Source organism: Pinus tabuliformis, chromosome 1_2 (genome assembly GCF_031772625.1).
Source record: "Pinus tabuliformis cultivar Carrire ecotype Pingquan chromosome 1_2, CPIR1, whole genome shotgun sequence".
NCBI classification, from domain to species: domain Eukaryota; kingdom Viridiplantae; phylum Streptophyta; class Pinopsida; order Pinales; family Pinaceae; genus Pinus; species Pinus tabuliformis.
The window spans coordinates 1,025,233,883-1,025,257,882 of record NC_142298.1 but is presented as its reverse complement, the minus strand read 5'-3'; the positions used below and the strand labels follow the sequence as shown (position 1 = coordinate 1,025,257,882).

General features: G+C 40.6%; 1 protein-coding gene across 1 annotated transcript in view; it reads left to right on the top strand.

Annotated features, from left to right (window-relative positions):
* Positions 1-24,000, top strand: part of LOC149209613 (beta-galactosidase) — a 357,426-nt gene that overhangs the window by 88,395 nt on the left and 245,031 nt on the right. The window contains exon 6 of the mRNA XM_089396421.1: positions 15,679-15,764. Coding sequence (XP_089252547.1) covers positions 15,679-15,764 — 86 coding nt within the window. The remainder of the gene's footprint in view (positions 1-15,678; positions 15,765-24,000) is intronic.

The window sequence follows — 24,000 nt, the reverse complement described above, 5'->3', positions numbered from 1 at the left end:
TTCTTGTCCGAAGTTCTCTGAAATTCTGCTCTAAAATGAACACGAACAACCCTATTTATAGTTGTTTCGCATGAAAATAAGCCGACATGACATGATTGTGAGCCGACATGTCTATTTGAGAGGTTTGTATTATTCTTTTGAACCCGACTTGAAGGAGGTGACTTTGTCTTGGTCTTGGAGGGATTTCTTGTTGATTTCTGTAGCATCAGATGTGCTCTTGCCTTGAGATTTTGCAGAGAGGCTAAGACACATGCATTCTCCAATACCCATAAATCGTTTGGAAAAATTCCACCTAAAGATGATCTAATTAAAATAATTAACTTTTAAATGGTTCCCTATGTCTAAATTTAGGAAATCTGGTTAATTGAAGGGTATTAATTAAATCAGGTGTGAATCCTCTAGAAGAAGATGAGGATAAACTCCTAGTTAATCTTAGCCCTTGATTATGTTTTAATCTTGGCCGTTGGAGTGCCAACGAGAGATTATAAGGAGTTCGATGGGCACTTGGAGAACACATCGAATGAGAGATCAGAGATCGAATTTCTCAAGAGTAGTAGCGTTGAGTTGCCAGGGTGAGATCGAGTGATCTTCTTGCAGTGAGGGGTAGGGATAGTAGTCCTGAGGAGATTTTTCTAGATCTGGAGAGTGCAAGGAAAACAAGGCATAGAGCAGTTCAGAGAGGCAGCACAAAGCTTCAGAGGGAGTTCGAAATTCAGCTGGCAAAGTCGAGATCTAGTGCCAGAAGCCGGGGTGTGAGAATGGAGGGCTAGAGGGTCAAATTTCCAGACAATAGGAGATCAGAAGAGGAGGTGACGTAGAGCCCAACAAGTGTGATGTAGAGCTGCGTAGGATTGACGCAGAAGCTGCGCAGAGGCAACGTGGGGCCAGCTAGCCTGTCCTTGATTAGTGTCGGATCTCTCGAATCAGTGTGAGATTTTTCTCACTAACTCGTTGTCAGTTTTCCTCTGTATCAGATAACCAATTTAAGGACCCAACGATTTGTACTCAGAAACTACTGCATAATAATAGAACCCTCAGCTGCTGCATCAGTTTTCCTGAGTTGGTTTTTTCCGGGGACGTTGTCCAAAAACAATTGTGTAGATGTGTGTGTGTTTATTTCTCTCCTATGTCGTATTTAGTTTCCGCAGTATTTAATTTGTGGAGGCTGCAATGTATGTATTTCTATATTTGTTGTAGAACACTGCAAGTAATTTGTTCAAGTAATTAACAAATAGGAGAAATATCATCAGTTAGTTGCAGTATAAATTGGGTAACTGATTTTTCACATGGTATCAGAGCATAGACCATGAGCAGAAGAGCTTAGTTGCAGAAAGGAAGGAGGAGGTTCGAATTCCTGCCTTGGCAGCAATTCGAAACCGTAGAGGCAACGCAATCCTTAGGCCAAGGAGGTCGAAGTTCTGAGGGAAGATCGATTTTTCTGAGTGAGTCGACAGAGAAATTCGATTTCGAGATCGAAGCTTTCCAAAGGTAGAAGGGAGCAACGCATTTTCCTTGCAGAGCAGATCTTCAGCTAGGACAAATATTTTGCAGTAGTTGCTGGTAGAATAGCGTCAAAAGGAGAGAATAGCACATACTGAGGGAATTTCTTCCTCAGAGGACTTCTAGCCAAGAAGTTCGAATTTTCCAAGCACAACAACGGCTGGGCAGAAGTGCGAATAGCTGGGTAATAACTGCACAGAGGAGAAGAGGGAGCAGTTCGACTTTTTTAGGAGAGATGGCATCAGCTGGGTTGAGAGATCAAGATCGGTTGGACAGAGCCTCAAACTATGTGATCTGGAAGGCTAGGATTTCCTGCCTTCTAGATGAGCATGATCTCAAAGCTTATGTCAATAGTGTGGTAGTTGTACCCGCTGATGCAGATCTGCTCAAGAAGTACATGGCTGAGATGGCGAGAGCTAAGAGGATCATTCTCGATAGAGTTCAAGAACATATGGTATCCCATATAGCTAGCAAGGATGTGAAAATTCCTACTCTCAAGGAACCCCCATTGCAGCAAAACTGAATTTACTTCACCTACTTGATTTTAATATACATTATCAAGTTATTTTCTGAATAATACTGAAGCAAATTACTTCTGCAGCCTACACCAATTTGATTTGATTACATGAAACAAGAAATTGAGCAAAGAACAAGATACATTGGACACCGCTATTTTAGGACAAAATAGTCCTCGAAAAAACCCAATGCAGGAAAACCGGTGCAACAACTCTGAGGGTTTTATATTATTAAGCAGTAGTTCTGAATACAATGCTGGATGCCCTCCCAGCAATCCAGTTACAGAGAAAAATATAATGGCGGAAAACTGAGTGAGATTACCTCACTTCACCCGACAGTTTTTGGTTCATTCGGCAGCAGAACTGGGTAACCCCGACTATCTCTGCGCTAGCCCTGCGTCAACCTTACAGGCTCTGTGCCAGCTCTGCACTGTCATTTCTGCCTCCTGGAGCTTCTGCATCAACCTCTCTTGGCTGTTTTGTCAGCTCCCTCGCAGTTTAGGATTTCTGCGTGAGGGCAACCTCACTTCTGCACTGGCCCTTCTGGCTTTGCGTCAAGACTGCATGGGCCCAGACTGGCCCAACGTTAGTCCCTATAGATGCTGCACTGCCTCCACTAGTGGCTCTCCACCTCTCTGCGTAGTATTCCCAAACTATCCCTGCCCCTCTGCTGTACAATGATCACTTGGTTCGAATTTCTCAGCTTCCTAGCCCCAGAATTCAAACTCTAGATCAATTTGTTCTCTCGGTGTGTCTTTCTAAATGAACCCCAAGCCTCCTTATACTTTTCTCGTTGAGACTTCAACGACTGAGATTAAGTCTAGAAAGCCCTAGAAGCCTCCTAGCACAAGTCAGCCCAAAGAGGGGTATTTGACTCACCCAAAAGCCTATAAATAGAAGGAGTTCGACCTCATTCACTGACCAATTCAATTTGCAATCAAGGAACTTCGATCTCAAGTGCGAAGCTGAGGAAAAAGGACAAGAAAGGCAAGGAAGAAGGAAGCAACAGTTGGAAGAGAAGAAAATCGAAGTTTTGCCCTAGTTTTGAAGTTACAGAACTGTTGCAAGGGTTGAAGTTTTGGGGGTTGAAATTCTAAAGTTGTGTAGTTGTAGGTCCGAAATTCTGTAGCTAGCAGGCCGAAATTCTAAGTTTGGTGCAGTTCTGGAAGGGTTTGTCTCTGGTTGTTTTGATTTGACTTCGACCTAATTGGAAGATCATCTTGGAGAGATGACTTGGTGCTGGGAGGAGGCTTTGATCTAGGGTTTGGGAGGGATAGACAAGAAGTGTACTTCAAGTTGCACCTTCAGTGTTGGGTCAGCAACTGTTTCATGGTTCAACAGGAAGCAAAGATCAATGGCACTAAGCTCAACCGAGGTTGAATACATGTATGTCAGCTTGGCAGCTTGTGAGGCCATCTAGTTGAGGAAGTTGCTTGTTGGGCTTTTCAGTTAGAGGTTGGAGCCTACAGTTATACATTGTGACAATCAAAGTTGCATTAGGCTCTTTGACAATCCAATGTTCCATGACTGCTGCAAGCACATCGAGATCCATTACCACCATACTAGAGATTGTTTTCAGAGGGGTAAGATCAAATTGAAATACATTCCTACAGTAGAGCAGACAACGAACATATTGACCAAAGCTTTGCCTAGAGGGAGCTTTGTCTATTTTAGGGACAAACTAAGTGTAGTTCATGTTGGAAATACTGAGAGGGGAGTGAATCAATATTTCTTAGAAATTAGTAGTTTTAATCTTTTTTTTAGAGCGTTAGTTAATCTTCAGGTATTATTATTGTTCTTCTTCAGGTAATCATAAACAATAATCAACAATATACAACACCATGCGACAATGCAGAAAGATAAAATAATGAACACAAAGATTTTAGGTGGAAAACCCCCTCTGGGTCAAAAACTGCCAACCACTTCTTAATAATTGTCTTCTTCTTCTCTTTAAAAGAAAGTAATAATTACATCAAGTTCTTAGCCACAACTGAAGGAGGCTCCAACACCCTAATTTACAGATTACAACCTTTAGGACACTACTACACCCTAATAACTTGCTGCAACCAGGAGGACACCCCACGCTCTGTGAGTCAGGCCACAACTTGATGAGTCCCCCACACTCTGTTTACTAATTGTTGTCGGAAGGATGCTTCACTGCCCTGTAATTTATCCCCCACAACTGAAAGGACGCCCCTATGCCCTATGCAGGCTACGACCTGCCCTAGCACCACCCTGCCACCCTGAAGTGTTCTCAGGCTCCATCTTGAAGGTGACTCCAATCACTTGCCTTGTACCACCCTGCTACCCTGAAGAGTTCTCAGGCCAGAACTTGAATGTGTCTCCACCCAGAAGAGCCGATAGACCACGTTTCACAATTTTAAGACTGGATCCCCCTATGCTCTGAACCAATATAGTAAAGCTGTAAAGAATATGTTGTGTATCTGTCAAATCGTTGTAGCCATTGACCACTGCACAATCTTGCTCAAGTTGATTACTGCACAATACTGCTCATCAATCCCCGACTGTCAACACTTCCAAATCAATTGTCAACTGTACAAGCTGACCACTGCTCATCGCTATACAACCAGCTACTGCTTATCACTGTAAGTCACTACTCACATGGGCCACTGTGTGTCAGAATTGAATCACTCACAACTGGTGATCATGAGCTCACAAATTGGCTACCAACACTGTACCAAACACTCTGCACTACTGCAAACGCTGAACACGAATGTCTGATAATGGCATGCTCCGAGATTCCTCAGGTCATCCCTATGACCTGCTACCAATGTTCTTAAGCTCTGCCCACAGGGAGCTACCAATATATGTCTTTTCACTGCTCATATACTACTATCCATCATCATGTCATTAAGCTGTTACAAGGTGATATTTCCCTCAAAGACTTGCTACCCTCTGATCCTTTCGCTAGGCCTTTGTCTCTACTTCAGGAGGTCTGAGCTTTTGCAAATGTTATTTGCCTTAGGTATCCTCAACAAGGCTGAAAACCACTAGCTACAGGAGGTCCGAATACAAACATTTTCAGAGCTAAGAAATTCGTTGAGTTTATGCGACTTAGGATGACTAAAGTCTTCTACTGCAAACGCTGAACACGAATGTCTGATAATGGCATGCTCCAAGATGCCTCAGGTCATCCCTATGACCTGCTACCAATGTTCTTAAGCTCTGCCCACAGGGAGCTACCAATATATGTCTTTTCACTGCTCATATACTACTATCCATCATCATGTCATTAAGCTGTTACAAGGTGATATTTCCCTCAAAGACTTTCTACCCTCTGATCCTTTCGCTAGGCCTTTGTCTCTACTTCAGGAGGTCTGAGCTTTTGCAAATGTTATTTGCCTTAGGTATCCTCAACAAGGCTGAAAACCACTGGCTACAGGAGGTCCGAATACAAACATTTTCAGAGCTAAGAAATTCGTTGAGTTTATGCGACTTAGGATGACTAAAGTCTTTCCTTTTATAGTGTTTTAGTGGGGCTTCTAGGTTAGGTGTTGGTGGAGTCTTAAGTCCTAAGAAAACCTCTTAAGTATGTTAGTTTATATAACGAATATTATTAGTTTGTTTTCTTAAGTCCAAAGTAATAGGAGGGCTGCCCATTAGGTATTAGATTTGACTTATTAGTTAAGGAGGAATGCCATTTGTGGGCAATGTTTTAAAACTCCGACTCCAACTCGGAAACAACCGAGGGTTGACTCTGACTCGGTATCGACTTGGCCGGTTTGATTTCAATGATTCAGTGATTGTAAAAAATACATTAATTATTTCTTTTTTTTATAGAAAAACATAATTTTAAAGATTTTCATTCATGTTTCCAAACACAAAGCTTTAGAATATAGAGAGAAGACAACATATGATCAAAGTAGGCTCATGAATATATCCATTATATCAAAATGGCACCCAATGCATTGTCCAATACAAAGTTCATACTTAGCCACCAATGCTAGGATTCCTTTTTGCCTCAGCCTAAGGACAATCACTAGACTACAACAATAATACCAATTCTCTGCCCCTAATGAAGTCTCAAAACCCTTGATTTAATTCTGCTCAAGCTCCAGAACAATCAGAGGTAGATATGTATCTATTATCCCATTGCTAGACGTTTGCCTTTTAAAAACATTGTATGGCTCAATGCATTGTTTCGGTTTTCTAATTCATGCCACTAGGATAACCATTCTTCGGCGTTGTAATTTTCAAAACTTTCTCATAGTGATAGATTACTTTAGGGCTATAAATATGCAATAAACAACAACCTAACCATTGATATGTAGGAGGCGGAACAACTTTTGACAAATGTGCTTCAGGATTTTTGTCAAAGAGCTTAGATGGCTGAGTTGTTACTGAGTCGGCTGAGTTGTTACCGAGTTGGCCGAGTTGTTACTGTGTCGACCAAGTCAATGACTGGTTCGGTAACAACCCGGCTAGCCGTTCCGTTTCGGCCACTGAGCCGACCCGGCTAGGCATTGGCTTGGTCTGACTCGACCGAGTCAGAGTCGACTCAGCCGTTTTTTAAAACAATGTTTGTCGGTGCCGAGTAGGGTGATGCTCTTCCTTAAGATCATATTGTGACAATGAACCCTTATGCTTAACTTGAATTCCCACAACCAATAGAAACATGCCAAGTCACCACCCCTTGGGGTTTTAGCCCAAATAGTGGGGTCTTTGACCTCAAATGTGAATATTTCTCAAACCAAGAGGAACCACGTGGTGTACCACATGCCACAAGAAACATCTTTCTGAGGAGAATCTAGTGATGTGGGTCTCCATCCCAAACTCCATGATTTTCCATGTGAAAAACCTTTGACAAAGTCAGGGTACATCTGCAGTCTAGGGAACCCAAACCCTAGGACTTGGGGGTTTTCAGCCATCCAACAATGGAGTTGCCAACTTGATGTAATTCGACAATTACTAGGAAGCATTCATTAACTAGTTGACATCAATGGATGGTGTTTTAGTCAAAGTCAAACCTAATCAAACCCCAAGATTGACATCAATGACAAGTCAGCACCATCCAACAATTTAGAACACCTTTCTCTCTAAGAGGGAGTGTTAAATGGAGTTAGAGGAGGAAGGGTTATGCTAAATTTAATAGGTGCACTAAATTTGGCAAAGGGATCCACAAGTGGGGCCCAGGCACAAATTTATTTTTTCTCATCATTTTTGACTTAGGAAAATTTTAATATTACTATAGTAAAAAAGTGAAACAATCTCAACCATCCATTGAGATTTAATCTGAGACATTCGTGGAATTGGTGGGTCTAGGTCGACTTCAAGGAGAGAAAAGTGTTGAAATTTCTAAGTCTAGCCATTATAAATTTAATTTGTATTTTGCTGGTTTATTTCTTCTACTTGTTAAAGTCGAAAAAGTAATTTAAAACATATAAATAACAAAATAAATACAATACAGTCTCAACATCTACAGATCGCCAGTTGAAAGAAAACAAACACAGAAGTGACACCGCTATTTTTGGACAAATGTCCCCGGAAAAACCCAATGCGGGAAAACTGATGCAGCTATTCTGAGGGTATATAATTATGCAGTATTTCCTTGAGTACAACTGGGCACCAAACTAGCTCACCCGACAGAGAAAAATAACCGACAGCAATACCTCTCTATTCGAAAACAAGTATTCAGAATTTTTGTCGCATGAAACCCTCCCCAACGACTCTGAAGCACTACGTTGGTCCTTCTGGCCTCTACATCAGCCCCAAACCCCTCTGCGTCAGCCCTTTGAGGCACTGCGCAGCCTCTGGGACCCTCTGCGTCACTCCTACAGCTCTTTGCGTGGATAGCGCAGTCCCTCTGGCCTGTGTGCTGTCTTTGCGTGGCTTGCTCTGGCTGTTGCTTCTCGCTCTCTGCCTCTGCGCTGGTCTCTTGGCACTATCTTTGCCTCTTTGTCTAGTACTCATTGCCCCTCGCTGTTGATCACTGATTCGACTTTGCTTAACAACCCCACTCTAGCAAATCGAATGACTGATCACTCTGGTGTATCTTCCAATTGACCCTAAAACCTCCTCTTATACTTTTCTCGTTGGTCCTTCAACGACCGAGATTAAATCTCTAATCAACGACTAAGATTAGATTTGGCTTGATCCATGAATTTTGGAACCTTCTAACCTAGTCTTATATTAATACCCATATAAATATTAATTATTTTAATATCTCCCAAACTGGGTACAATTTGTTCAAACCATTTATCGGTCTTGGAGATCTCATGTGCTTTAGCCTCTCCAACAATTTTCATGGCTAGAGCACATTCGATGCTACCCTAAATCAACAAAAAGGGCGTAGACCTAGCTTATTATGCACCAGACAACCTTGGTATTCTGCTCAGCAAAGTGAAGGGTGTTTTGTTCAGCGCTTAGGGTTTCATATCAACACATCAGTGTAGAAAGAGAGGCTGAACAGTTTCAGATCACTTCCATCTAGTGCATACTTCAACCAGGGGCTGCAATCAATTAATACAGGCCTATACGAGTACGTTCAGCGCGCACGCAGGGAGGCTGAGTTGTAGAGAAGTTTTAGATAGTGGGGCCTCTAGACATTTCTCTGGGTATCATGAAGTCCTGTCAAATTTGGTTGAGAGGGAGACTAATCTGAAGATCATTCTTGGGGACAACTCTACTGATCCTGTGAAGGGTTTTGGTTCTGTCACATTTCGTTTGGATTATGGGGAAACTATACTTCTTCAGGATGCTATGGATGTACCGGGATCAAAGAAGAATCTTGTATCTATATCTGCCTTGGAAGACAAAGGGATGAGAGTTGCCTTCATAAGGGTAAAAGTCCTCACTTGGCTTATGGAATCTCACATGAGGGATGCATTCACCTTGGGATCTAGAATTGAAGGACTCTATAGAGTCAACAAAAGACCATTGCGAGCAATGCTACATGATAGTAATTATCAAAGTGAGTTATGGCACCGAAGGTTTGCTCATCTACATTATGAAGCCTTGCCCAAAGTAAGAAGGATGGTTTTTGGAATGCGAGAAGTTCAAACAAGCATGATGGGGTATGTCCAGGATGTGCCAGTGGAAAGAAGTTGAAGGGACCATTTCCTTCTAGCAAAAGCAGAACCAATTATATTCTACAAATCATACATTCTGATCTATGTGGACCCATGCCGGTAAAACCTTTTGGTGGCTATCTATATTGTATAATCTTTGTGGATGACTTCTCCCAAAAGACATGGATATTCTACTTGAAGCACAAGGACGAAGCATTTGAGGTGTCCCGGGACTTCAAGGCACTAATAGAGAATCGAACAGGGGAAAGAATCAAGGCCTTTAGGTCTGATAATGGTGGAGATTATACTTCTAATGAGTTCATTGACTTTTGTAAGAAGGCTGGAATCAAGAAGGAGACCATTGTACCTTATAATATCGAGCAAAATGGTGTGGCTGAAAGAAAGAACAAGACCATCATGGAAGTTGCTCGAGACATGTTGCATGATCAAAAGCTGCCGAAGTTCCTTTGGGGAGAATCCACTAATACAACAGTCTATGTTCAAAATAGGATTCCTCATCAAGCCAAGCCTTGGGTGACAAGATTCTTGAAGAAGTGTTCTCAAGATTCAAGCCTGATGTCGGTCATTTAGGAATCTTTGGCTGCCCCATATATTTTCATCTACCAAAGGACAAGAGTAACAAGCTGGAAGGCACTGGAAAGAAAGGTGCATTTGTTGGGTATTGTGATAATTCTAAAGCTTTTAGAACATATGTGTTTGGCCAAAGGAATATCGAGTTTAGTAGGGATGTGACTTTCGATGAAGACGCTGCCCTTGGAAAAGCTAGGGACATTCCTCCACCTCCTCCTGTTGACAAGAAGGATGATGACATGGACCTACTAGAAGGTCCATTTGTGCCTGAACCTGAGAAAGATGTTTTTGATGATCCCAGGGAACCTATGGACCCCTTGGATCCTCCTCCATATGATCCTCTTGCTAGGAAAAGACCACTTTGGCTTCGTGATACATTACAAGAAGCTGGAAGACATGTTGCTGCTAGAGGAACCTTCAATGAAAGTAAGAAGCCATGTCGATACCAAGAATATGTTGTGGCTATGAGCTCCATCAAATAGGCTAAACGCCCCACCTTTTAAGAAGTAGTGAAAGAACATGTTTGGAAAGATGCTATGGTCGAAGAATATGAATCTATTATAAAGAATGATATTTGGGAAGTTGTTCTGAGACCCAAAGGGAAGTCTATTGTGACTTCTAAGTGGATGTATAAGATTGAGCATGGAGCTTATGGAAGTACTGAGAAATATAAGGCGAGGTTCATGGGTAGAGGTTTCTCCCAAAAAGAGGGAGAAGATTATGGTGACATCTTTGCACCAGTTGCCCGCTACACTACTATTAGAAATTTAGATCTATTGTTGCCCTTGCTGCTAGCCAGGGATGGACTCTTCACTAGATGGATGTGAAGAGTCTAAGACTACATTTCTTCATGGCATACTACAGGAAGAAGTATATGTTGAGCAACCACAGGGATTTGAAGTACATGATAGGAATACTCACGTTTGTAGGTTGAAGAAGGCACTTTATGGATTGAAGAAAACCCCAAGAGCTTGGTATGCCTGTTTTGATAGCTACCTGGTGAAGCTTTGATTTACAAGAAGCAATGCCGACCCAAACGTCCACTTCAAAATGGTCCAAGGTATGTCTTTGGTTTTGGTTTTATATGTTGATGATCTATTCTTGACAAGTAGTGAGCCTCTGATGCTCGAGTGCAAGAGGGAGCTGGCCTTTGAGTTTCAGATGAAGGACCTTGCACTGATGCACTACTTCCTGGGCTTAGAGTTGTGGCAAAGGCCTGGTGAGATTTTCCTTTCACAAGGAAAATATGTGGTGAAACTATTGGAAAGATTTGGAATGGTAGAATGCAAGTCCATGGCCACACCGATGGAGATGAACTTCAAGAAGTTATGTGGAGATGTTGCAGGACCTAACTTGGAAAATCCCTCTTAGTATTGACAGTTGATTGGGCATTGATGTTCCTTGTGAACACCCGTCCGGACATATGTTTTGCAGTTAACACTTTGAGTCAATTCATGACTGAGCCTCTTCATGCACACTGGGTTGTTGCCAAGCATGTGCTGAGATATTTGCATGGGACGATTAATCTTGGTCTGAGATATACTACTGAAGATGTGAGACTTCATGGGTACACTGATGCTGACTGGGCCATAAATGTTATTGATAGGAAGTGCACATCAAGGTGTCGCATTAGTTTGGGTTCTGCCATGATATCTTGGATGAGTAGGAAGAAAAAGTCCGTTGCTTTAAGCACGGTCGAGGCAGAGTATATTGCGGCTAACATTGGTCGCTGTGAGGCAGTGAGGAAAGTCTTTGGAGAGTTGTTTGAGCAAGTTCTTGATACGACAATGATATATTGCGACAACAAGAGTGGGATTCAATTGGCAGAGAATCTCGTGTTCCATGACAAGTCCAAGCATATTAAGATCAGGTATCACTATATTCGATGCATGGTGTAGAGAGGTGCAGTGAGACTCCATCACATTTCAACTGATGAGCATATAGCATATATTCTTACCAAGGCTTTGTCAAAAGGGAAGTTCTTGGTCTTCAGAAAGCAGCTTGGATTGATGGATGTGATCCTCTTGGGTAAGGGTCTTGGCTGATTGAGGACACTAAGCTATGCTCTTCCCCCCTATTTGAGCTCCCAGGGTGAGGAATTGAGCCATGAGAGCTCCCGGGGTTGAGGGATCTTTGGACAATAGGATTTGTGATCCTTGTCATTTATGGCAAGTTGGGCTATCCTGCCTATTGTCACTGTAGGGTGTATGTGATCCTTGTCATTTATGACAAGTTGGGCTATCCTCCCCTACCATCTGTTTGAGACTTGACAAAGTATACCCTAGTATGCATCCTACCCACAAGCTGGGCTTGTTGGGATTGCCATCCATCTGGCCAATGGATGAGGAGAGACTTGGGAGTTTGTGATCCTTACCTCTGGTAAGTTGGGTATCCTCCCCAAGTGAAAGGATGCAGGTGTTCTACCACTTGATTCTTGAGGGTCAAGGTGGGAAGATCAACGGGCAATAGGATGTGTGATCCTTGTCTCTTATGACAAGTTGGGTTATCCTGCCTATTGTCCTTGGATATAGAGTGGTAGCTTGAGCTCCCCTATTATGATGATTCTTCTTCTTTAGATTCGAGAGTGTTCAACAGATGAGCAGAGACGATATATGACTTGATTCAGTGATGATGACGACAAGATTTTTGAGATGAGATTCATGATGTAGTCAAAAATTTCTCCCTAGCTGAGAGGGAGTGTTAATTTGGCAGCTCAGGGACAAATTCTCTCCTTTGGACAACCTTCCTCATCAAGAAAGACCCCTACTAGCCCTTGGAAAAATTTAATTTGGTCAAGGAAAAATATTATTTTTAATGAGAAACCCACAAGTACACAAAATTTCAAGTCGCCCTAGGCAAGCTAATTTGACCCCCTTAAGACTCATATAAATACACATCATGTCACATCACTTGGAGGATATCATCACACATCACATCTCTCTCTTGATCTTATTGGTTCGTACAAGTTTGAAATTGCAGGATCTGAGTTCACAAGTGCGAGGAGGAGAGATGAAATTCTACTTTGGTGCGTTGACTTCTGTTTGAGCTGTGTTGACCGAAATTATGAAGCTAGGGTTTTTGTAGGTCAAAGAGTTGACTTTGACTGATTTCTGTGAGGATTTTGTTGACTGTTTTGACTGATTTTGGAAGGCCAAATTTGATGCTGATTTGGCCAAATTGTTTGGAGGACAGTTGACCATTGACTGTTGACTTTTGGACTGGCTAGGGCTGTCGACTATTGTTGACTTTGACCAGAAATTGCAGACTTTGACTTTTGGGCTCATCTCTCATTGGATATTATAATTGGTTAGTTGAATTGGATAGTTAAAGCTGTTGAACTTTGACTCATTGTTGATGAATTGGAACATTGTATCTCTCTACTGAACATTTGATGACAATCTAATAGAAGAAGAATTTTGAAAGGGTTTTCCCCCTTGTGGGGTTTTTCCCTAGTCTTTGACCAAATCTTGTGTCTCTCTTGTTTCATGTTCTTGGCTGTCTTCTATTGCATTTGAATTACTGTTCTATCTACAATTGCTTACTGTCATTGGCAGATTGAATTTATTGTAAAAGTGATTGCTATTTGAAGAAGAATTGTTGTTAGTGACTGTGCTAAGCATAGAACACTGGAAAATCAACATAAATATATTAAAACGTTTGAATATATATTTATAATTTTTCTTAAACTCTTTTCCCCAAAATAATAAGTATTTTTGTAAGATGATGTACACCCCTGACATATAAATTTGGTCGACTCTTACTTTGATATGATCCTTAAAAAGGATGTGGCTAACCCTTGGATTAATTGAACACTTCAAATATATCTTTTGATATTTGTTATGGGAGGTCTTACAAATAGCTAGGAACGGTGGTACCATATCCTCAAAAGCTATCCATGATGAAATTGAGCCACAAAATGAATTGTTAGACTAAAATCAAATGGCGACGATGTAGAGAACTACAATCAAACTGATAGACTAAAACAAATGGCAACGAGTGTAGAGCACTACGATCTAGCAGTCTCAATCCTGGCACTAGGACTAGCTCTTGGTAGAGTGAAGGCAGAGCTAGATCCTGCAAATCAAAATTGATACCCTAAGAGCCAATAGTTTGAACGTGGATGTATTCCAACAACCAATGGTTTACATCTTTGGCCATGGTCGGATTGGTATATGTGGGATTCTTGAACAATGACACTCTTCCAATTGTTTGTTTATATGTTCATTTTACTTGGATAATCTTCCTATTTTTTCACTTGTCTGGTTTTCATGAATCAGATTTGCAACGATGCTCTTCCAATTTTTTTACTTGTCCAGTTTTCATGAATCAAATCTGTAGCGGTGGTTATGCTGCTTGATTCTATACACATTGTTTTCAGCAATATCTTATTTGCCTTTATAAATTGAGTAAATTGGTTATTTCTTCTATAACAGCAGAATAATACTCTCTCTCTCTTTTATCTGTGTGGTTCACAAACCCCAAAGATTGTGACTGCTACGTCTTTAAAATATTTGTACTAGGCAGATCCACCCGAAGGGATCACTTCTTGCTGGCTCAACCATGCAGCCTGACCCCGAGAGTGTCGATAGAATTGAACCTGTGTCCTCTCAATAACAAAGGTGCTTTAACGATGGGGTCTCAACCAATTGAACTAACCCTCAGGGCTAGCAGCAAAGTAATAGTTCATTTAATGGAAGTTATGAATTTTAAATGGGCCAAGTGTTTAATTTTTTTTAATTATTTTTTATGTTCAAGGACTGGCATATCAGAGAACTCAGGAAATTTTCACTATGCATGCTAAAACCCTGTAAGAATGTGTGGCCAAAAACCAGGTGAGACAAGGTCTAAAAAGGACCGTGGCTAAAGACCAGGATTAGAATTGGCTTTGATAAGAGCATGGTCAAAGGTCGGATCAGAAACAAAGCTCCAAAACCAAATGAGATGAACAAAATTCGCTCACGCACAAATTATTCATAATGTCTGAAATATAAAGAAATCCATGTGGACAATATATAAATTGTATATAAGTAATTGACTGTAAAAAATACGATATGATTGAATACAATGAGGGCCCTGTATATATATAGTTAGGTGGGAGTGCCCTTTAATAAGGAGTCACGCCTTTTGGGACATGCCCTTTCATAATTAATTATAACTGTTAATCATTATTATTTATATTATTTTATACATAGTTATGTTCATAAGATGGAACATAAACTGCCCTGGTAATTTGTGCTTGGAGATGGATTGATATTTCCAAATACATTGGCACCTTATTAAGTGACTTGCTTTAGGATTCCCCGCCTTCCACTTTTTCTGCAACTGTGGGATAAGTTTGGAGGTCCATCTTACAAGGTCACAAGGGTCCTTTTCTTCATAGTTGTAGAAAGGCCTCCCATTGTTCTGTCTCCTATCTCTCCAAATATCTCCTTACTCATGGAGTATAGTGCTGAATATAAGAAATTGTTTTTTGATTTACCACAACTTTATGAATAAATTAAATATCTAGAAGAGCTCTAGTCTAATGAGGGGCAATTGTCATTAGAGGACTACATAGGCATATCATGAAATTCAAGTTTGAAATAATATAAACGATGAAATTAAGTCCACGTAAGTGTGCTCAAGGTTGAAATTGATGCTGGAATTGCATTTATTGTTAGGTAGTCTACTTTTGGCCCTTAGGTTGGTCAATTGAAGCTAGTATAATTTCAATTGGAAGGAAAAAACAACTTTTGGCTGCAAATGTTGACTGGTTGGGGGTTTGATACAAAATTTTGAAGTTGAATGTTTGGCATATTTGAACTACAAGTGCATGGTTCCTTATTATAGTTTTGTATAAATTTTGATCCCCACTTGCCTTTGTGATGGGCTTGATTGTTAAAAGTTATATGTTTTGAGCTAGCGCCTTTTCTTTGTGACGTAGGTAGATTCTTAATTCTTGTTTTTCCATAGTTCATAATTTTATCAACAATGTGTCTTCTTAAGGCCTTTTCTTCAACTTATGTTAACATTAATTGAATTGGACTCTGAATCTATTCATGCAGGATCAATCTAGAAGATTATGGCATTATGGGTGTGAGATATGGATCAAGGCATCTATCAATTGGAACGACCTTTACACCAATTCCATGTATGTTTAGCATGTTGCATTGTTGTGTAAGATTTGCTTGGTCATATGTGGGACAACCTTAGCTGACATTTTTTGTTATTTCTGCATGTGTTGTTTTATGGCAGCTAATATTTAATTTCTTCATGGATTACAAGTTGTACTAATGCATTTTCGTACATTGATGTACTTTTTGTTTTTGTTTTTTTGTAATGATACTTTCCCTTTCTTTTTTTTCGTGAACTTGTTAATACTCTTAACAAGTTCCCTTCAAGAATTTTCTTATGTGACATGTTGCTGCGAAATCTAGCAGGTCTGGTGAAAGGCTTCACCAGGCGAGGGGCCAAACTTATGGCAACAATGAGGAAGGATTGCCATTGTCACCACAACAACCTTCCTCATGCTGTTTAGTGGGATTTTAACCACAAGGGAGGCTTCCTTGTACCACATATAAGGTATTCTAATACTAGAGCTCAAGATGACTTACTTTGAAGGTCTAAATATGGATTGAAGGCTTGACAGGGCCAAAGATAACCAAGATATTAAAAGCTAAGGTTCAAGCTCTCTAAGGTTAGACCAATGACTAGGTTGCTATAAATCAGGGTTTGAATGATATTCAATATTAGGGCATGCAATGACATATAGTAGCCTAAGAAAAACCCTACAAATGATACCCAACAAGAAAGGAACAACGGTTTCCAATAAAGACTAGGGCTACTCAAGCAAACAAGTTTAGGGCTGATAGATGTGTATAAACAACAATAGATGAAGGTGACATCGACCCTTTTAAGGCATTCATGGAAACCTAAAATGCTAGATGTTGCTTATATAAGGTTTAGATACATTGACTTACTACTTAGACTACTTTCATGCAATAAAACACCACTTTTACACACAAATCTGCACTTGAAACCCTAGTGGCCGCCCTAAACATCTAGGAGAGAGAAAGTTTAAGGGAAATTTATTTAATTTAAAGGTGACCAACACACTTCTAGATCAACACCTTAATCTACAAGGGAAAATGGAGTCTTAATGGAACAAGATACAAAGGAAGGACTATGATGGAATAAGGGGGATGCTCTAGGGAATCCACTTCTAAAACCCTAGCTACTATTCTTTTGAGGGAAGAAATTAATTATAAGGACTGCACACTAGGAGTTTACTTATAGGCTATAAAGAAGACAATTATACATGCAATTATGAAGCAAATTTTCATGAATGATAAGCATTTAGACATGGAACAAGAGAAGCCCTACTTTAAACATTTAAAGCATGCAAAATATGAAGAATCAACAATAAACTTACAAAATCTACCACAATAGCACTTCTTTCAATCCCATAACAATGTCTCCAAGCAAAAGCCACATCAATAGCAAGTTGCATTTGTTATTATTGTTTAGTTTGAAATTTTTTAAAAGCGCTGACAACGAGTGTCAGCGCGAGTTTGTAATAAACAGGGTTAAAGCGCTGACAATGGGAGTGTCAGCGCATTTTTGTAAAAATGGTTAGTTAAAACTCTGTTTTTTCTTGTAAAAGGCAGTAAATTTGGGCGCGGTTTTCGAACAACTAGAAACAAATTTTCCAAATCTGAAAGAGGCTTTTGTCGAAAATAGAGCCATTAACAAAAACCTCTCTCAGTTTTTACATAAGTGTCACAGTTTGAAAGATTCAAATGGATCTTTGAAGGCTATTTTTCAGGATTTTGCAATCCTATTTTAGTAACAGTTTTCAAAATCAGATTGCAAACAAATGAGAACGAATTTTTCAAAATCGAAAGAGGTTTTTGTTCGTAACAGACCCATTTAAAAAATCCTCTCTCGGTTTTCTAACAACTATCATGGTTTTGGAGTTTCGAAGGGATCACTAGACCCTATTTTTTTAGGAATTCGTGAGGAAAAAGCTCATGGACAACTGTTGACTTGGATGCCACCTCATCAAATTCGACTTGGTGATCCTTATCTCCAACCATGACTCCAGCGACAACATGATGTTTAGATGCCGATAGGCTTGGAAAGTTGTTTATGTGCATGCATTTGAGAGATACATTTTATCTCCTTTATTTTTAGCAATTTTGTAATTAAGATAATGCTAGAACTTATTTTAGTTTGTAGTCTTTTTTATAAAGAATGTTCTGAAGAATGAAAGAAGGTCGGAATTTTCGGTAGAATTTTGAAATATTTTGTATAGGGTTTGACATTAATATAAGCTAATGTAGCCAGTGTTATTTGTTCAGAAATTCAAAGATTCTTGTGTGATGGTTTTCCGGTCTGTCTTCTAGTAATTGTTATCTCTTTTGTTTCGTAATCTTTTCCCATATGTTTTCTACACTTTGCAAATTAAGTTATTAAAGTTGAACTCTGTTTATCAGCTTAGTTTTATTAATACCAAATTGCTATATGTTTTCCACTTAAATATCTTAAACAAAATTCATTAATTGCTCTATTTTATGATATTTATCCCTACTTGCTTCTATCACAACTAAATGATAAATTGTCTAAGAAGTTATTCCTACCTTGCCTTTGTATTATGTTCACTATGTTGCAGGAAACGTGGGGCAGAAGGGCATTTCCGTACGGAAACGGGTACGAAACGCTGAAACACGATTGGTACGGCCTTGAAACACGTTTCAGGCCGTACTGCCACGTTTCACGAAACTGAAACGTGGCTAGTACGGCCTGAAACGCGTTTCAGGGCCGTACGACCCACGTTTCAGCATTTACTTGTGTTTTTTTATTTTATTTGTTTTCTAATCTATTTTTACGTTAGCCTAGTGACTTCTAGTTGCTTCCAGATGCCTGTCTAAAGTTATAAAAGTGAACTTTTGCCCTAGTGTTGATATGCAGTTCATGGTAATGTTAAATTCTTAAAGTAAAAGTGATAGTCTCCTTTATTTTTCATTTTCATCCTTTTACTTAAATTTTTAACATTACCATGAAATGACTCAAGATGTTTGAGAGTGGTTTCGCCCTCATTGGATTTCATATGGAGAAAGTAGAATTTTAGATCTCACTCAAAATCTAGCAGACTTATCTGTTTTTCAGGATTTCAAGATTGGGGGGATTGCAATGTTTCCATTGGATTTTATCATGTACTAGGGTATGGAACTTGTATTTAATCAAGAGAATCAAGCCCTCTATGCAGGGGAGACTCCCAATAATCAAGAGAATGTAGGGTACTAGGGTATGAAACTTGTATTTAATCAAGAGCATTAAGGTTGTTCGACTATGTAGGAGGAGACTCCCAATCAAGCACGAGACAAGAAATTAGAAATTTCTCGTGGCTGATTTTGGATATTTCTATTTTCATTATGTGATTATTCATGAGTAAATGTGATGCAAATTTAGATACTTATAGTTTATGCATTGACAATTGATAGTTTTATCATAATGTAATAAATTAGAATGTATCATATATGCTTTATGATTGCACATATTTCTTAAATGTCCTAATATATATATATATTCGCATTTCCCCGTTTCCAAAATTTGGGGAGGTCGCGTTTCGTATCGCTTCCCGTTTCGGAAACTCGTACCCGTTTCCCCGTTTCGTGCAACCTTGTATGTTCATATAGCCTGTAAGCAATAGCTTGTTGTCAAATAGACTCTATTGTATTCTGTTTTGTTAAAATTGGCAACTAGGGCCAAACTCCATGTGGGTCATTTTATTTATGGCAACCGATATTTTTCTTGGATCCCTCTCACGAGAGGTGTAGGATTGATCTAAAGATCACCCGATTCCGATAAGTATTCATGGAATTATGAATTTATTTGTGTTATAAGACACTTTGTCAAGGTCAACTAGCAACCAAATAAACCCCACATGTACTCAATGTTTTAGTATAAAAGGAGATGACTTGAGAGTCATTTCACACACACACTTCTATCTTGATTTCTCTCCACTTGTCTTGGGTTTTAGTGGAAGAGAAATCTAGGAGTGGAAGCCCTAGATGTTGGAGGAAAAGATGCTGCCCTAGACGCAGATGGAAGGCAACCCTAAACACTGGTCTAATTCAGCCCTAACCACAGTCAAACAAGAGAGTCTTAGCCGCAACATGTTGGGACAACACAATGATTAGGACAACTATGACATTGTGCAACAGTAGCACATTAGGACAACAACAACATCAAGTACATGGTGGCAAGCATGGTGTTGCTAACACATTGGGACAACTTGGCTATGATGCTTGTTGGAGCATAACAATGGGACAACATTATGGCACATGGGACAACAGTGCAGCATAAGGTGCAGTAGTATGATGTGTACAGCACAAGGTGCAGCACTATGATGTGTACAGCATGAGGTCCAACATTGTAATGATGGGTGCAGCATGGTGCAGCGCGATGAGGTGCAACATGATGACGAGATGCAACACAATGATAGGTGAAGGAGTCACCTTGGAGAATGAGTTGAAGCAACATGTCTTCAACTGATTTCGTGTATCATCTTCTTAGAGATGATCTATGCTCTTATCTAGATAAGTCAAAGTGTTGACTTCTGTTGTAAATGTACTATCTCTCTCTCTTTCTCTTTGTTGAACTATTGAAGAATATATAATAAGAATTGATCAAGGGTTTCCCCACATTGGGGTTTGTCCCTGGCTAGCGCCACATCTTGTGTCCTCTTGTCTTGGCTTGTCTTCTGCGATTTATGTTTATGTTCTATCTGCAGTTTTCTTTAATGCTGATGTGATTGCTAATCTGGAAAAGATATTGAGCTAACTGTGAAAATTGAAATAAATTGCTCTAAGCATAGCACATACCTAAAATTAACATGGTATCAGAGCTGAGGTGAAGGCAATGCCCAAGCAAGAGTGAAAGAGCAATCACTAAAGACAATTGGGAAAGGACAAAAGGATCAATGGATTCCTCATCGCTCTTCAAAAATTCACCGAGGGTGAAATCAAAGCAGAGAATATTATCAGAATGGCGCAGCAGAAGCTTTTGATGGCCTACTTAAAGATCACTTCATTGGGAAGACTAGATCTCAGGGCAGAAGGAAAGGCAGATGCCTTATTTGTAATAAGTTCGGCCATTATGCGAAGGAGTCTCTGAATGGCAGGGACACATCTCTTGATGTAGATAACAATCATTCCAGGGACATCTTCAATGATCGGAGGAATGACAAGTAATGTAGGTCATCAAGGAAACGACCGACTCTTCAAAGAAAGCAAGGAACCCTAGGTATGAAAAATCAAATATTGTTTCTGATAAGATAAAGAATCGTTATCTTGTATTGGTCCTCTTCTTTAGATTCTGTGGGAATCTGGCTTATTGATTGTAGTGCTTCAAGGCACTTCATCGGATAGAAGGAAGATCTCTCTAATTTAGTAGAGATGGAAACAATCGTGGGATTATACTTGGAGCCGATGTCACCTATCTCGGAAAGGGTGTAGAGAATGTTACCCCTCAATTGAATGAGGGTAACTCGATTCATTTACAAGAATCTCTTTTATGTACCTAATTGCAAGAAGAACCTGGTGTCCATTTCGATAATGGAAGTCAAAGGTTACAGGGTGGCATTCATCGATGGAAAGGTACATGTTTGGAAATGAAATTTCAAAGATGATTTTGAGTTCAGGGTTGTATCAAGTTGCAGGAAGTGCATTGGGGACCATGTCAGTTGTCACATCTCATCTATAGCATTGGAGGTCTACTTATTATGGGGCCCTACCCGATGTGAGTCAGATGGTGACAGGGATGCCTGAATTCAAGAAGAGCATGAAGGTACATGTCCGAGATGTACCAAAGGGAAATCTTACAAGGGGACCATTCCCCTCCTGTAGCAGGTCCATAGGTTTGGAACAACCCGAGGGGTTTGAAATTCATGATCGGGAATCTCATGTGTGCAGGTGGAAGAAAGCCCTCTATGGCTTGAAGCAAAACACCTCGGGCATAGATTGATAGCTGTTTGATGATGTTGAGATTCACTAGGAGTGAAGCCGATCCAAACCTTTGCTCGAAGGTTGTGGATGATAGACCTCTCATACTGGCACCTTCTGAGGATGACCTATTTCTGACAGGTGCATACCCTCTCATTTGTAGAAGTAAGAGGGAGTTGGATTCCGGATTTGAAATGGTGAACAACAATCCCGCGATTACCTCGATGGAGCTTAAATTTCAGAAGTTATATGGTGGTGATGCCAGACCAGATTTGGGAAATGCCTCCGAGTTTCTTAAACTCATTCGCGTTGATGTTCTTGGTGAACTTCCGTTTGAACTTTGGACATATGTTTTGCAGTTAGCATGATGAGCTCATATATGGTTGAGCCTCATGGGATTGGTGCCTAGAATCTTCTGAGATATCTTTGGGGCACAATCTCTCATGGATTGAGATACACTGCCGGAAATGTGAAGCTGCATGATTATTCGAATGCTAACTGGGCAGGTAGTGTGGAGGATCACAAGAGCACTTCTGAGTGCTAGTGCTCTTTGGATTCTGCTTCGATATCATGGATGAGAAGGAAGCAGAAGTCGATTGCTATAAGCACTGCTGAAACTGAATACATAGCTACGAGTATGATCTCGTGTGAAGCTACGTGGTTGTGGAAGCTCTTCAGCAAACTTTTTGTACACATGACGAATACCACCGTGATCCTCTGTGTCAACTAGGGGGGGGATTCGATTGTTGAGGAATCTCGTATTCTATGATTACTCCAGCAGATAGACATCAGATACTACCTTATCAGGTGTTGATTTAGGGTAGCATCGGATGTGCTCTAGCCACGAAAATTGGTGGAGAGGCTAAGGCACATGAGATCTCCAATACCCAGAAAGGGTTTGGGCAGATTTTAAACAGTTTGGGAGATATTAAAATAATTAATATTTTTAATGGAGCCCCTAAGTTTCCCCAATACCCAGAAAGGGTTTGGGCAGATTTTAAAGAGTTTGGGAGATATTAAAATAATTAATATTTTTGATGGAGCCCCTAAGTCTAAACTTAGGGAAAATAAAATATTAATGTGAATTAATATAAAACTGTGTTAGAATGGTCCAAAAGTCATGGATCAAGCCAGATCTAATCTTAGCTATTGATTAGGGACTTAATCTCGGCCATTGATTTGTCAACGAGAAAGGTATAAGAGGAGGCTTGAAGGTCACTTGGAGAACACACCAAGAGATCATGATTTCGACTTTCTGGGGCTGGGTTTGCTGAGAAAGTTGAGAGTGCGATCAGAGTTGTAGCTGAGGGGCAGTGAATACAGAAGCAGAGGGGCAGAGATAACATTGGGAGGATCAGTGGAGTAGCCGGAGAGAGGGACACAGAAGCAGCCAAGGGTTCACGCAGAGCCAGCTAGGGCTCATGCAGAGGCAACCAGGAGCTGCGCAGTGTCTCAGAGGGCCAGCGTGGGTGACGCAAAGGGCCAAAGGACTGACGCAGTGCCTCCAGAGGCTGACACAGGCCAAGGCATAGTGACGTTGGGCCAGAGAAAGGCTGACGCTGGGGTTTCGTGGGGCAGATTGGAACTGTGGCCCTAGAGGCTGACGCTAGGGTTTCGTGGGGCAGATTGGAGCTGTGGAGCTACCAGAGTGTTTATCCGGGGTTTCAGCCGGAATATCTGCTTCCGAGTAGAGAGGTACTACTGTCGAGATTTTTCTCTGTTGGGTGAGCCGGATTTGGCACCCAGATTGTATTCTGAAACTGCTTAATAAATCAAACCCTCAGATAGCTGCACCGGTTTTCCCGCATTAGGTTTTTCTGGGGACATTAGTCCAAAAACAATGGTGTCACTTGTGTGCTTGTTTCTGTTTCCTTCAGTTGATGATCTGTAATGTGTTGAGCATGTACTTGTATTTATTTCCAGTATTTACATGGTAAATAACTTGTTAATTAACAGAACAAGTAGGTAGGAATAAATCAGAAAGTACATGAAGGGTTTCTAACTGGTTAGACTTAGATATTCCAACATCAGGGATATGGTACGTCGATGAGCGAGGAGGCTCTATTGCATTGAGATTGATGTACAGGTTGCAAACATTCTGTCAAAGCCCCGGGGAAACGTCAAATTGTGACTTTCCTGAATGACATGCAGTCGTTGAGAGACTCTCTTATGAGGGTCCTGCATGTTGCATGCATTGAGCTCTGGGTGCTCCGGGGGGCTTGGGGTACTTATTGGAGCAACACGCGACCATAGGGCGACTCACCGTCCCCTAATGGTGCGCTGTGTACAGGGTGACTGGCTCAACCTTCCCCTGTGATACCCTGAGGCGACTTAGGGACAGGATGAATGGTTCTCATGTCAAGGCATCCTACCCATGTAGTT